This window comes from Muscardinus avellanarius, assembly GCF_963383645.1.
Source record: "Muscardinus avellanarius genome assembly, chromosome: 13".
Classification (NCBI taxonomy): Eukaryota; Metazoa; Chordata; class Mammalia; order Rodentia; family Gliridae; genus Muscardinus; species Muscardinus avellanarius.
Window position 1 is genome coordinate 30,097,929 of NC_137799.1, and position 13,618 is coordinate 30,111,546.

Consider the following 13,618-nt stretch of genomic DNA (forward strand, 5'->3'; position numbering starts at 1 on the left):
CTCGAGTTCATTCCTGTGCATGTTGAGAGGTAAACAACAAATGCTGGTGAGGATGTGGGGAAATAGGAACTCTTTTACACTGTTGGTGGGAGTGAAAAGTAGTTCAGCCACCTTGGAAAACTGGGAATAGATCCACTATATGATCCGGCTATACCTCTCCTGGGTATTTGTCCAAAAGGGTTGAAATCAGAGAACTACAGTAACATATGCATATCCATGTCCATAGCAGCACAATTCGTAATAGCCAAAATATGGAACCAACCTAGGTCTTCATCAACAGATGAATGGATTGCAAAACTATAGGAAATACACACAATGGAATTATACTCAGCTATAAAGAAGAACAAAATCATGTCATTCGCAAGAACATGGAAGTCCTGGAGAACATTATGTTAAATGATATCAGCCAAACACAGAAAGAGAAGGGACTTAGGTTTTCTCTAATATGCTCAAACTAGGAACTATTAGGGAAACCAGAGGGACTCCAGATATTGGAGGGGAAACTTCACCAAAGCTAGAATGGAAGGATAGGAGAGGAAGAAGGCTGAGGTTGATTAATGAAGGAACTACATCCGAATTTGTGTAAAAATATAAATATAGCATGGTTAACCTGGACACTCATTGTTGGGAGGGGGAAGGAGAAGTGGGGGGGAAGAGAACCAAGCATAGTCTGAATGTATGCCATTTTCAATATGTTCCACATTAAAAAAAAGCTTTTGAGTTCACTTGAGAATTATTGTTCTTCCTTTTGCTTCTTTCTTTCTTCCCTACCCCACCCCATTCCAGAATGGGGCTTTTAGAATGGAAACCTATTTATTTGTAGACAAGGAAGGAAGCAGCCACAATTCCCTTTCCCCACCCCTCAGTCCCAGGGTAGGATATCATCAGAGCAATTTAGGGTTCCTGGCACTAATCCTCTAGATCTGAGCGATACCTTTCTATTCAACTGAACTGAAAAACACAGGCAGGTATTTTGTAAGCTCTTTCACCTACTTCCAGGGCAGGAAGATGAGCTGTGTGAGATTCACATAGGTCAAGATGACCTCTTAAGGAAGAGAAATGTGCTTTAGATCACAGCAGGTCAAAGAAATTTCCTTATGTTTCTATACCAACTAGTTGGAGAGGTTGGTATAAGGTTCTCAAAAAGTTCTGAATCCTTTGTGGCTTTTCCTGATGCAGTTCTTTGAGCTTTCTGCAGAGTACTTAGTTGAGATTTGGGGAGTCCATCTACTGTCCCAGACGGCCTTTCTTCTCCTGAGCTACACTGCCCCCCGAGAGGTGTTACAGGTTTTCCTGTAATTCACACCCAACATCTCTCAGACAGGACACACGCTTAACGATATGTAGCTCCCAGAAGCCAGACAAAGGATGACCACCACCCAACACCTGTTAGCCCAACTGGTCCCTGGTAGTACTTTTGTGTGGTAAATTTATTGAAAAAGCTATGATTATATGAACAAAAATATGTTACGGCATGAGGTTACGTGCACAGGTATCAGGATTCCTTAGCCACCTGCTTAGCAGCTTTCACATTACCACACCTTCTTTCTTTTCTTTATTGAAGGTGTAGAAATTCTCTTAAAGTTCAAAGCACTTACTTACCTGGTAACTCTTAGAAGGGGCAATCTAGCAGCAAAAGGGTAGCAAAAAGGAAATAGGACTCAGGCAACTCTATGTGTAGATTCTTATAAACTAAGTGGATAATTACAGTTATTCCTTCCTATTTAGGGTGAGGAATGGAGGGCCATGCTATGGTCGAAATGCGTAATTCATAAGTTCAAAAGCTAATCACCAAAGTGACAGTCTAAAGGGGAAGAGGTGAGTGAATGGGAATAACGTCCCCAAAGAGGCCCCAGAGAGCTGTCTTGTTTCTCCCACCACGCGAGGACGCAGCACAGATAGTGGGCCTTCATCAGACCCCAAATCTAACGGTGTCTTGACCTTAGACCTTTCAGTCTCCAGACTTATGAGGAACAAATTACTGATGCTTATAAGCTACCCAGTTTATAGTAGTTTGTTATAGTAGCTGAAATAGGCCATAGACAGGGCATAACATTAAACCCACACCATAGCTTTAGTGTCCTTTTGTTCTAAATGCTTAAGGTTTTTAAGAGTCAGAAGAATTAAAAGTATGTTTCAAACCTCGTTTAAATGTTCTTTAAAATCATTACTTGTCTTAGTTTATAGCATAAAACATGAAAATTTGAGAAGTTTGAATATTGACTATAATAAATGGTATTTTGATTTTTTTATGCCACACAAAAATGTATATCTACTCCTATGGGAAACATCAAGACACAATACAAATAGCTAAGCAAACTCAGATTTTAAAACGTCCTCTTCATCTAGATCATGTGATCTGCTACAAGATCTTAATTTTTCATCTATAAAGCAGAGGAAATAATGCCTTCCTTACAGAGTTGTGGAGAGGAATCCATAATGTATAAAAGGGCTTAGAATGGCATCAGGTATATAGTAGTATACTAAAAAAATTATTCTCTGTAAACTTCTACTCTACACTACATAGAGAAAGGATTTATAATATTAAAGACTCATTAGTCAGAGAACAGATACCCTTCAGTGTTAACTGTACTAGCTCCAAATGGCAAAGTAAAACAAGGCCTGAGAAATCCCATACCCAAATGGAAAATTTCTCTACCTAAAGTGAATTCTGCTAGATGACTTGCACCGTCACCTTAGTGTCACATCACAAACCTGCAGGACAACGAGTGGTTCACAGTTCGCTCTGTTTGCAAGACTCTAGCACCTATAGTATAAATAGTGGACGGACTCTCAACACTCTAGCAGTGGCACAGGAGACACAAGCACTGCTGGCGACCGGCTCTCACATTATAGCACCTCAGGCTCCAAACAGAACTAAGTGTGTATTCAGAATTCCCTCTAGTACTTTGTTCACACATTTGCTTACTCTTTTCATGCTTCCTTGAAACCTCAAACATTTCCTATAAAACAATCTGAAATTAACAGAACCTATACGAGAAAGGCCGGCATTCCACAAATTCTCTAAAGCAATGGCAATAAGTTGGTGCTGGTGGACGACTGACATTGCGTAGCTCAAGTAACTATTTACGTAAGCACTACTAGAGTTTGCTTTATTAGTTGTCAGCATTTTAATAGTGGGAGACAAGATGTGAACATCCAAAACTCTGGCTTCTCTTGAAGAATCTATAAGTTGTTTATAAATTCTTACACGGCCACAGTCTATAAGCCAAGGTAGTGACTGCCTTTCTTAGATGAACTGTGAGCTCTTCCACTAACCACAGTCTCCACTACTCTCTCGTCATAGGGCTCAGTCGGCTTTATTCTTTTACACTACTTCAACTGGCCTTTGAATGTGTTCTGGGGCTTCCAGCCCTGCCCAAGGCCTTTTGATGGGCTGTATGCAGATCTCAGGAAGAATCGCAAAAGAAAAAGGAGAAAGGAACAACAGAAAAAGCCATTAACTCATTCTTAATCATCTTAATAGAGTACTAGGCAAAACAGAATTCTGAATAAGGGATTCTTCACATAGAGCATGAGGCCCAGCGCCTGGCACATGGTAAGGGCTCACTGAATGTTAGCTGGTGGATGCCCACCCAGCTCCGAAACATCTCATAGGAAAAAGGTTTAAAATGTTCCACCACAAACCCATCTTATCTTCAACCTGCCCTGGCAGTAAATTTTCCCCTATGTTGACCTCATTCCAAATGAAGCACTCCCTATGAGCACAGGAGACAAGGAGCACTGCCGGGGACCAGTTCCCTCATCACAACACTTTGTGTTCCCAAACAAAAGTACTGAGTGTGAGTTCAGAACCCCCCCCCCAACTTTGTTCATATATGTGCTTACTATTTTATTATTATTATTATTATTAGTAGTAGTAGTAGTAGTAGTAGTACTGAGGGTGGAAGCCAGGGGCTTTTCTACCTCCGGGCTATACTCCCAGACCTATTTTATACTTTATTTGAAAACAGGGTCTCACTAAGTTGCTGAGGCTGGCTTCTAATCTGTACAATCTTCCTGTCTCAGCCTCCCAAGCGCTGGGATTACAAGTGTGCGCCACCATGCCCAGCTTATCTTATTATTATTTTTTTGTGGTACTAGGGATGGACCCCAGAGGCATTCTATCTCTGAGGTACACCCCCACCCTAATTTTTATTCTTTATTTTGAAACAGGGTCTCACTGAGTTGCAAAGGGCCTCACTAAGTAGCTGAGGCTCCTGTCTCAATCTCCCAAATGCTGGGATTACAAGCATGTGCCACCACGTCTGGCTCTGTGCTTACTATTTTATTGCTGCCCTAGGAATGTCAAACATCCTATTTACCAAAATAATACAAAATGGACAAAATGTGTACAAGAAAGGCCAGCATCTCCAAGCTGTTGGTCCTAATTCATGACTAACCTTTAGTTTAGGGCATGCTGGAAACCCTAGATTTTTTTCACCTGATCACTTTTTTTTTATATCACAGGGTTTATTTTCTTCAATACAGCTGAGCATCTCCTATTTGAGATTCTTATTTATAATTTTCCAGTAGCCTGTTAAGTGTTTTTGAATACAAGTATTTACTGATGCAACTGATAATTCATTCAGATAACATTAAAGACAATCTATTGTATATCAAGAATGAAGAGATAAAAGAAAAATAAGATCTCTGCCTTTAAGGAGTTTGAGGTCTAAAGGCAAAGATAAAGAAGACTATTGTAAAGCATGCATGTCCATGTTTATAGCTGAGCAACTCACAAGAGCTAAGTTATGGAACCTGCCTAGCCAACTCCAACAGATGAATGGATAAAGAAATCATGATCTATATACACAGTGGAATTTTTACTCTACCATAAGAAGGACAAAATTATGTTATTTGCTGGTAAATGGGAGAATTGCTGAGTGAAATAATCAAGTACTAGCAAGTCAAGGAACATGTTTTCTCTCATATGTGGAAGATACAGAAAAATAAAGGTATAAATAAAAGGCTCTCAAGAAAATGGAAGGGAGACACATAAAGTAGAGAAAGTGGAAATAAGATTGACCAAAAGAATGTTATGTGCATGTATAAATATAACACAATAATTGCCACATTTATGTTTAATTATAATATATCAATTAAAAAACCTTTGCTACATAAATAAAGGAACAGGCAATTCCGATTTTTTTAGAGTTGTCCTGGAGGGATCAATGGCGCTATGCGAGCTGGTGAAAGGCTGGGTGATAGGAAGGCCGCTCAGAGGTGACTCACAGGCAGGATTTTTAAGGTTCAGTGGGAACTGCTTGGCTGTGGGAAGGAAGTCATTCCAGCTACATTTGTGAAACTGTGAAAGCAAAAGGTACCTAGGGAAGGTGGTTGGAACTAGAGGGCTGGGCTTGGCCTCTCTCTCTGAGGACAAGCTATTATGACAGGTACAATTACATTTTGTATCTGTCCATTTTTTGATGAAGATTGCCAAGTGCCCTAAGAAATATAATTTTTTTTTAGGTTTTTATGGGCGTTACTAATTATTTTAAAATGAACTTCCAAACACCCGTACATCTGCAAAGGATATTATGATCAGCAAAAAAGGTATTTTGCTAGAGAAATATCATACCTATTTTCTTGTATGAGCCATGGAGCCCAATAAAGCAAGGCACAGGCATGCTCAATGCAGAGCCACAGGAAGGTCATTCTGACTAGCCTGCAGTGAATGGAAAGCTTAGTGTTTAGAGGTAAGTGGTGAGAAAGTCAATCACTTAAGAGGTAAGTGGTGAGAAAGTCAATTTTGTCTTTGGCCTATTAGATGAGGGCATCAATAGCTTAGAATTGATTTCCAGAGAATGGAAAAGTAGGCAAAAAAAAAAAAAAAGAAAAAAGAAAGAAAGAAAGAAGGAAAGACAGGAAGAAAGAAAAGGCAAGAAGAGTGCTCCACAGTGAATCCTACATGCCTGGATATAGAAAGACAGGAGGCCAACCTATTCCCCTTGGAATCTAGCAACTACCAATTCCTCCAGTCAAGCTTAGAAATAGCATTTCCTATGATAATGTTTCTTGGGCCAACATCACAGTGCTGAGCAGCTGGACCAAGACAAAAAAAAAAAAAAGTATCAGCAGGGAGCACACTGGTTTTGAATGATAGCTGGAAAAAAAGGAACAAATGTCATAACAGCTTCTCACTAAACTAAAGCTCTCAAATGACATTTAAACACATTCAAGAATGATAGCTAGAGAAGAAAGATTCTTAGGTAAAATTTAAAACAGGATGCAAATTAAGAGATAAGAGATAAATGTCTCTGCAGAAAGACGAACCCCAATGATGCTTCATCCATGTAATAATAGAACAATCTTGTATGAACATATGTTAATTAAAAAATAATAGGATTGAAATACATACGCTTGATTGAGGTACAATGTACAATATTAACACAACAAGAAAAATACATCTTTCAATTAAGATGAATAATTTTATCTTGGAAAAAGAAACAATAGTCTATCATTGAAAGTAAAAGACGTATTCTTAAAATATTTTACCTGATTTAAGTAATTTAGGCACTTTTCAAGACACCAAAGGCAACAAATGCAAGATTTCAGCACACATCGTGCACAAGCATTTTCCTGGATGGGGAAAAAAGTGAAATAATTAAAAAACCAAAAAAATCAAACCATCATATATAGAAGACTTCAAGTGAAGTTACAAACTGTGCTTCAAATCCTTCACATCCACCCTTTTCTTCTTTAAAACATAACAACTAACTTATTTTTAATTAGCTCAAGTCAACATTTAATACCTATTGTGTGTATGACACAATGAGGTATGTAAGACAGGCATAGAATTACAACCTAGGAGGAGAAAAAAAAAACACCAAATATAAAATATGTGAGAACCAGAATATGGTATAAATATTAAATGTTAGAGTGGAGAACAGAGAGAGAGATTGTTGCTTGGGAGATGAGAGGAATCAGGAAAGCTTTCTAGGAAGAAGTGACATTTAAGCTAACCTCTGTTGAAATGCAGTTATTTTCACTGTCAAGGATAGGCAATCTATATAAATATATATTGTGTATTTTGGCTCTTTATCAGATGCAAAATTGCAAATATTTTACCCTCTTCTGTAGGTGGTCTTCACGTGGCTGACCGTTTCCTTTGCTGTGGGGAAGCTTTTTAGTTTGATGTCATCCCATTTTGTCATTTTTTTTGCTCCTGATCTCTATGCTTTTGGGGGTCATCTAAAAACCCTTTCCCAGACCGGTGTATTGTAGCAGATCCCCTGTTTCCCTCTAGTAGAGTTGGTCCGTGGATGAAGTTACTCTTGGGCAGAAGGACTAACTTCTGGTATTCTTTTATGCCACAGTAGGGTGACCACCGTTAACAATACCATACTGGGATACTTCAAAATAGAAGAGAAGATTTTGAATGTCCTCATTACAAAGAAAAGATGCACACATGAGGTAATGGCTACTCTAGATACACTGATTTGTTTATTGTACAATATGCACATGTACCAAGACACCACACTGTACCTCACAAAGGTACAATTATCCTGTATCAGTGAAAAAGAAAAAGGAGAGGGGGAAGAAGGCCTAAGGAGGAAGGTGTGTGAGTCAACACAGGAGAAGTGCAGGATGCTCCTGGTGCCAGAGATTAGATTGACTTTTGCCAGAATGCATGACAGGAGTCAAGGAAGAGGGACCTGATTCCTCTATTCATAACTCTGCATTTTTTGTTGGTCCTTTACTTATGCAGAACTGAAGCATGGACTGGGTCCACAGCAAGTGCAGAAAGGAAATTTCCCCTTACCTTTCCTTTGAGCTGACTGTGAATGTACATAAGGATCATTCGTGGAATTTTGACTAATGTAATAATGAAGGATCCTTTTGCCACAGTACCAAGGTGATAACGGATAAGGCGACTCACTGATGCCAGAATAGGTGTAAATGGCAAGTTTCTTTTATCCCTTAGACAAAAAAGGACCAAGAAAGATGATTAAAACAAAGCCTAGTCCAGCATGAAAAAGCAAGCATTTCTTAAAGGCTAATGCTGTGGAAAGTCACCTCATTATTCTCCTCCTAGCTTTAAAACAAAATAGCAAAGTAATATATATGTAATACAAATGCCAAGGATGTGTCATATAAAATTGTTCCGTTTCTCAGTGGTAGTTTAATTTGGTTCTTGTGCTTTGAAACTTCTTATAATAAATACTTAAGTTGATTGTAATCAGAAATAAATCTTTGGGGGGATGGCACTGGGAATTGAACCCAGAAATATTTTTATCTCTGACCTATACCCTCAGCCTTATTTTAATTTTAATTTTGAAACAGGACTTCACTGAATAGCCAAGACTGATTTCCTGTCTCAGCCTCCCAAGTACTCGGATTATGGTGTGTGCCACCATGCCAGAAAACAGAATTTTAAAAGATGTTTAATCTAGATCTGGCACTTCATTATAATAGAAAACTATGCAGCCTGTAAAGTTCATTTATTTATGGTCCTAGGGGTTGAACATAGGGGCATTCTACCTCCACGTTATACCTCCGTCCTTTTTATTCTGAATCTGGGTCTCACTAAATTCGTTAAGTTGCCGAGGCTGGATTGAACCTGTTATTCTCCTGCCTCTGAATCTCACATATTGAAGTTTCAGGTGTGCCCTATATCGCTCAATTAGCCTACAGCTTTAATACTTAGCTCTGAAGTCAGCAAAGAGGGCTCCCAACCAACATTTTCACTAACCCTTTCCCCCCCCAAATAAAAAAATCCCTTGGTGGCCTTTTATATGAAGCAAAAGTACACTTGGTACTGTTACAAAGTCTACTTTTCTACTAGGCAATATCATGACCTGCTGATCTGATGAACTGAGACCATTATAGAAGATTGCAAAGAATAAAATAACAATCTCTCATTTTCCCACCTCCCAGAATGATCAACTAGAACATTTTGTCATATTCATTTCCAACTAATTTTTTTTTTTAGATAAATGAAACGTATCGGCCTCAGTGGCATTCCCCTGCCCCTCAGAGACACAATCGCTTAAATGAACTTGATTTTTTGGACAAGTCCCCACTCTCACCTTGTAAAATAGTATGTCACCACAGCTCCTGCCACGGTCATCTGCTGGCACGCTAGAATAAACTCACTGATCCAAATCAGGCCCACTACGTGGTACCACCACATGTACTGCAGAGGCCCAGAAATTTTGAACTCCACCAAGCCTTGGTCATTCTGAACAGCACTGCCTGGGAGAATGTCAAGGAAGGAAAGAAGTGGAACATAAAGTACAAACCAAGAACTGTGGCCATTAAGTAGAAGAGTCCAATTTCCAGCAACACAGCTCTACCACCAAACCACAGATGTCATGTTCTCAGTGCTACTTCATTAAGAGGCAAAAATAATGATCACTTAAAGAGTTGTGAAATTAAGCATTACACATATATGCAATTTTGTTTCTTCAGAGGCACCAGAGAAAGCTTTTAAAAGCTGCTCTATTTGAATATGGTTCCTACTATATTATCAATTACTTAGGTATGAAATTTCCAAGCACTTCAATATTCTCCTTAGAACTATGACTTATTCAGTAACTATAGATCTAAACTGTTAGCTTAGTACAGAAATTAATATTATATTGCTTTGGCGAGTGTGTGCTGACAGGACAGAGAAGTTGCATATGCATTTGCTGTCCTCACACTCCTCACAATTAATTTTGTTTAGGCATAACCTTTATTATTGAAGAAGGCTTCCAGCAGGTTGGAGAGTCTAACTATGACCAGTATCATCTGTAGGAGTTCTACCTAGCTTCAGGATATTTCCAAACTAAAAAATTTGCAAGAATCAAGTTAACTCTTGGCTATACCTAGACTTTGACACAACTCTACAGAAGTTCTACATTCATTTAGTTCATTTTAAAATAAATTCAAACATCTGAGTCAGTATAGAGCTCACTTCAAATCCATGAGCATCTCAAAACGAGGATGCAGTTTCAGGCCTTACCTGGTCTCAAAGCTAGTATGTTGCTAGGATGCTCTAAGAAGCATGAATAAGGGGTGAGTTACTGAAGAGCCACTACCACTGCTAGATCTAATAATTACTGAGCCTTAATCAATGTAACTGAAGAATTATATCTTTGATTTTTGTTGTTGTCGTTGGAGACGGAAGCCCCAGGTCCTCACACATGCTAGGCAAATGCTCGACCACTGATATTCCCAACCCTCTGACAACCTCAGTTCTCTCTGATGTGTTACAAGTATTTGAGTGCAAAAAATAAAAATTTGAAAAGGCAAAAAAAAAAAAAAAAGTATTTGAGTGCAAACTAGATTTGTTACTAAGAAGCAACATATCTTCTTACCGGTAGTGCCAAGAAAAAGAAGTGTCATGATCCAGTAAGCCCAAAACAAGAGAAGAGCGAAGAAAGTCCAGAAGGGCTGGAAGACCAGCAGGGGAAGGTGGATGAAGACCTTGCCAGCCACGTGGAACAGGGCGATGGTGAGGGCAACACGTTTGCGCATAACCAGCATGATCAGGAACAAGATAACCTGGATGCAGAGAATGGAGGCAAGGGGTCCAGTCACTCTTCTTCTTCTTTCTTTCTTTTTCTTTTTCTCCCAGTACTGGGGATGGAACCCAAGGACATTCGACCTCTGAGCTACGCCTCCACCCTGTTTTTTATTCTTTCTTTTGAAACAGGGTCTCACTAAGTTGCAAGGGCCTCACTAGGTAGCTGAGGCTGGCTGTGAACCATGATCCTCCTGCCTCAATCTCCCAAATGCTGGGATTATGAGTGTGCGCCACCACGCCTGGCTTCCAGTCACTCTTCTAAGCAATGAAAATAGAAACTGAAAGTAGTAAAAACCTTTAACTTAACCTTCAACCCCAAACCCAGAAGTATCATTCTCTGAATCCCAATAATACTTGTAGTCTCTCTCAGGTAGTATCCAAAGTGCCCCTTAAATTGCTAAAATAATTTCTCCATTTATTAAATTCAAGAATTTCTCCTTGAATTTTACCTTTCCTTTCACCACTCATGACCAATGAAAATGTGGTATTTGTCAGTCAGGACGAGACTCTTCATTTGAACAAGATATGTTCTTGTCACTCTGACAAGGGCTGAGAGGACCATATGCCATTACCCAGAAAGCACAGGAGCTATTTATTTGTATCCCATCTCTATTATTGAACCACAGGCTCCTGAAGAGTGGGATCTGAGGCAGACTCATCTTGGACTCCTCCCTGTCTCCATTCCTTACCCCAGGAGACAGACAGAGAATTGTTCTTAAAGCATGATTACCAAGCATCATTTGGCACTGACTGTTTTATGGTAGCTTAATTTTTTCTTTTCAATGTTCATAAAAAGCTTGGGATTCCTCCTAGAAACCCACTGATCTTTTTTTTCATTTATTTTTTTCCCCAGAGCAGACAATAGTGAATTAAAGGTTTGACTATAGGTTATCGAACCTATTACTGTGTTATAACTAAGCAGTAACTCTCATCTACATTTTTTTGGGGGGGGTACTGGGGACTGAACCCAGGGGCATTCTACCTCTGAGCTACAACCTCATTTCTGTTTTTTGTTCTCAATTTTGAAATTGGGTCTCACTCAATTGTAGAAGGCCTCACTAAGTAGCTGAGGCTGGCCATGAACCTGCAATCCTCCTGTCTCAGCCTCCCAAGTACTGGGATTATAAAGCATGCACCACCATTTCCGGCTTTCACTTACCTTTTTTTATATAACACATATTGTTAAAAGATAAGTTTGAATGAAAAGAATGGGAAATCAGTGAATAAGAAAATGAGATAGAGATAATATGGTATTTCCTAATATTCTTTTCTACAGTAAAATTATTTATTTACTTATTTGTAGTACTGGGGATTGAATTCAGGGGCCTTCTATCTCTGAGCTACATCTCCAACCTTATTTTTATTTTTTTTAAAAACAGGTTCTCACTAAGTTGCTGAGAGTTTTACTGAACTGCTAAAGCTGGCTACAAATCTGCAATTCTCCTTTCTTAGCTCTAATTGTAATACTTGGGAGGCTGAGACAGAAGAATCACAGGTTTAAGGACAGCCTCAGAAAGTACTGAGAATTTCATCAACCTAGCAAGACTCTGTTTAAAAATAAAAAAAGGAAGGCTGAGGGTGTAGCTGGGAGGTAAAGTATCCCTGGATTCAATTCCCAGTACCACACACAAAAGTAATTATATTACCTTATGATGATAAGAAATGTGTTCTTAGCAAATGATAATTTAAATATTCTAGGTGAAAATCTCTCAAAAAGCAGGCAGAAGCTGGGCATGGTGGCGCATGCTTGTAATCCCAGCATTTGGGCAGCTGAGACAGGAGGATCCACATTCATGGACAGCCTCAGCTACTTAGTAAGGCCCTCTGCAACTTATTGAGACTCTGTTTCAAAATAAAGGATAAGGGCCAGTTGTGGTGGCACACGCTTGTAATTCCCGGTCTTGGGAGGCAGAGACAGGAGGATCACGCAGGTTCGAAGTCAGCCGCTCTGGCTTAAGAGACCCTGTTTCCAAATAAAAATATAAAAATAGGTCTGGGAGTGTAGCCCGGAGGTAGAAGGGCAACTGAACAGTTCTTACTAGGAAAACCTTCAGCAGAGTTTAAAAAGTGTTAGCTGGGCAGGGTGGCACATGCCTGCAATCCCAGTACTTGGGAGGCTGAATGCTGAGATAGGAAGATCTCAGGTTTGAGGATGGTCTCAGCAAGTAGTGAGACTCACCAGCCTAGTGAGACCCTGTTTCTAAATGAAAATAAAATCGGGCTGGAGGTGTAGCTTGGAGGTAGAATGTCCCTGGGTTCAATTCCCAGTACCCCCACCACACATAAAAGTTTTGTAAACTACAGGGTAGAGATTTTATCAGGGTTGGGAATAGAAAAGCTAGAGGTGAGTTTTTGCTGCTTTAATGATCTCCTGCATATAAAAGCAGAACTGATAGATAAGACATCCCCAGCCTGTACTCACGGTGAACACTGTGGCTGAGATGGCGTAGATGAGGAGGGCCCGGAGATTGTCTTTGGCTATCTGAAGCTGTTCAGGAATAACTGTTTCTTTGGGAGACATTCTTTGTTTTGCATACAGCCACCAAAGTACACCTGTGCCACCTGGAGAGAGAAAACAAAACAAAACAAAAAGCCAATTGTTTTTTGCAATAATTAGCACAAAAAAAAAAGTGACACAAAACTTCAGTTTTCAGGACCTTTGCTGCACATGCCATGGGGCTGACACAAGTGACAATCCATTCAGCTGAGAGGAATGTAGTTCTAACTTTGGCCAGCATGAGGGGAGTACCAATTACTCTGTTAACAACTTTCACATTAAGCACTTACAAATCTCTCAGTGTATCAAATCAACCTCCTTCAAATATACCTATTATTGACTAGGAAACAGAGAGAGCTAGCTACAACAGATACCTCTTAGAGGAATTGGTAACTTCAGGGTCTAGTGCTGACCCTGAGTCCTGCCATTGAATAATTATTTGTACAATGAATAAACAGAGCTCACAGGAGTAGTCCCTATCAAGCAAAGTCAGGAAATAGCTGATAGAAGCGGATGCCAGAGATAAGCGTTCATCTCCAGTTCTGGTTCACGGATCTGGAGAACCAGACTAAAAAGGAAGGCAAACCTCCTTCTACAAAGGAGAGCTG

At 39.6% G+C, this 13,618-nt stretch overlaps 1 protein-coding gene across 1 annotated transcript in view; it reads right to left on the reverse strand.

Annotated features, from left to right (window-relative positions):
* Positions 1 to 13,618, reverse strand: part of SLC44A1 (solute carrier family 44 member 1) — a gene marked incomplete at both ends in the record, with an annotated part of 155,343 nt that overhangs the window by 16,772 nt on the left and 124,953 nt on the right. The window contains 5 exons of the mRNA XM_080709369.1: positions 6,499 to 6,582; positions 7,766 to 7,922; positions 9,033 to 9,198; positions 10,305 to 10,491; positions 12,936 to 13,075. Of these exons, the coding sequence (XP_080565495.1) occupies positions 6,499 to 6,582; positions 7,766 to 7,922; positions 9,033 to 9,198; positions 10,305 to 10,491; positions 12,936 to 13,075 (734 nt within the window). The remainder of the gene's footprint in view (positions 1 to 6,498; positions 6,583 to 7,765; positions 7,923 to 9,032; positions 9,199 to 10,304; positions 10,492 to 12,935; positions 13,076 to 13,618) is intronic.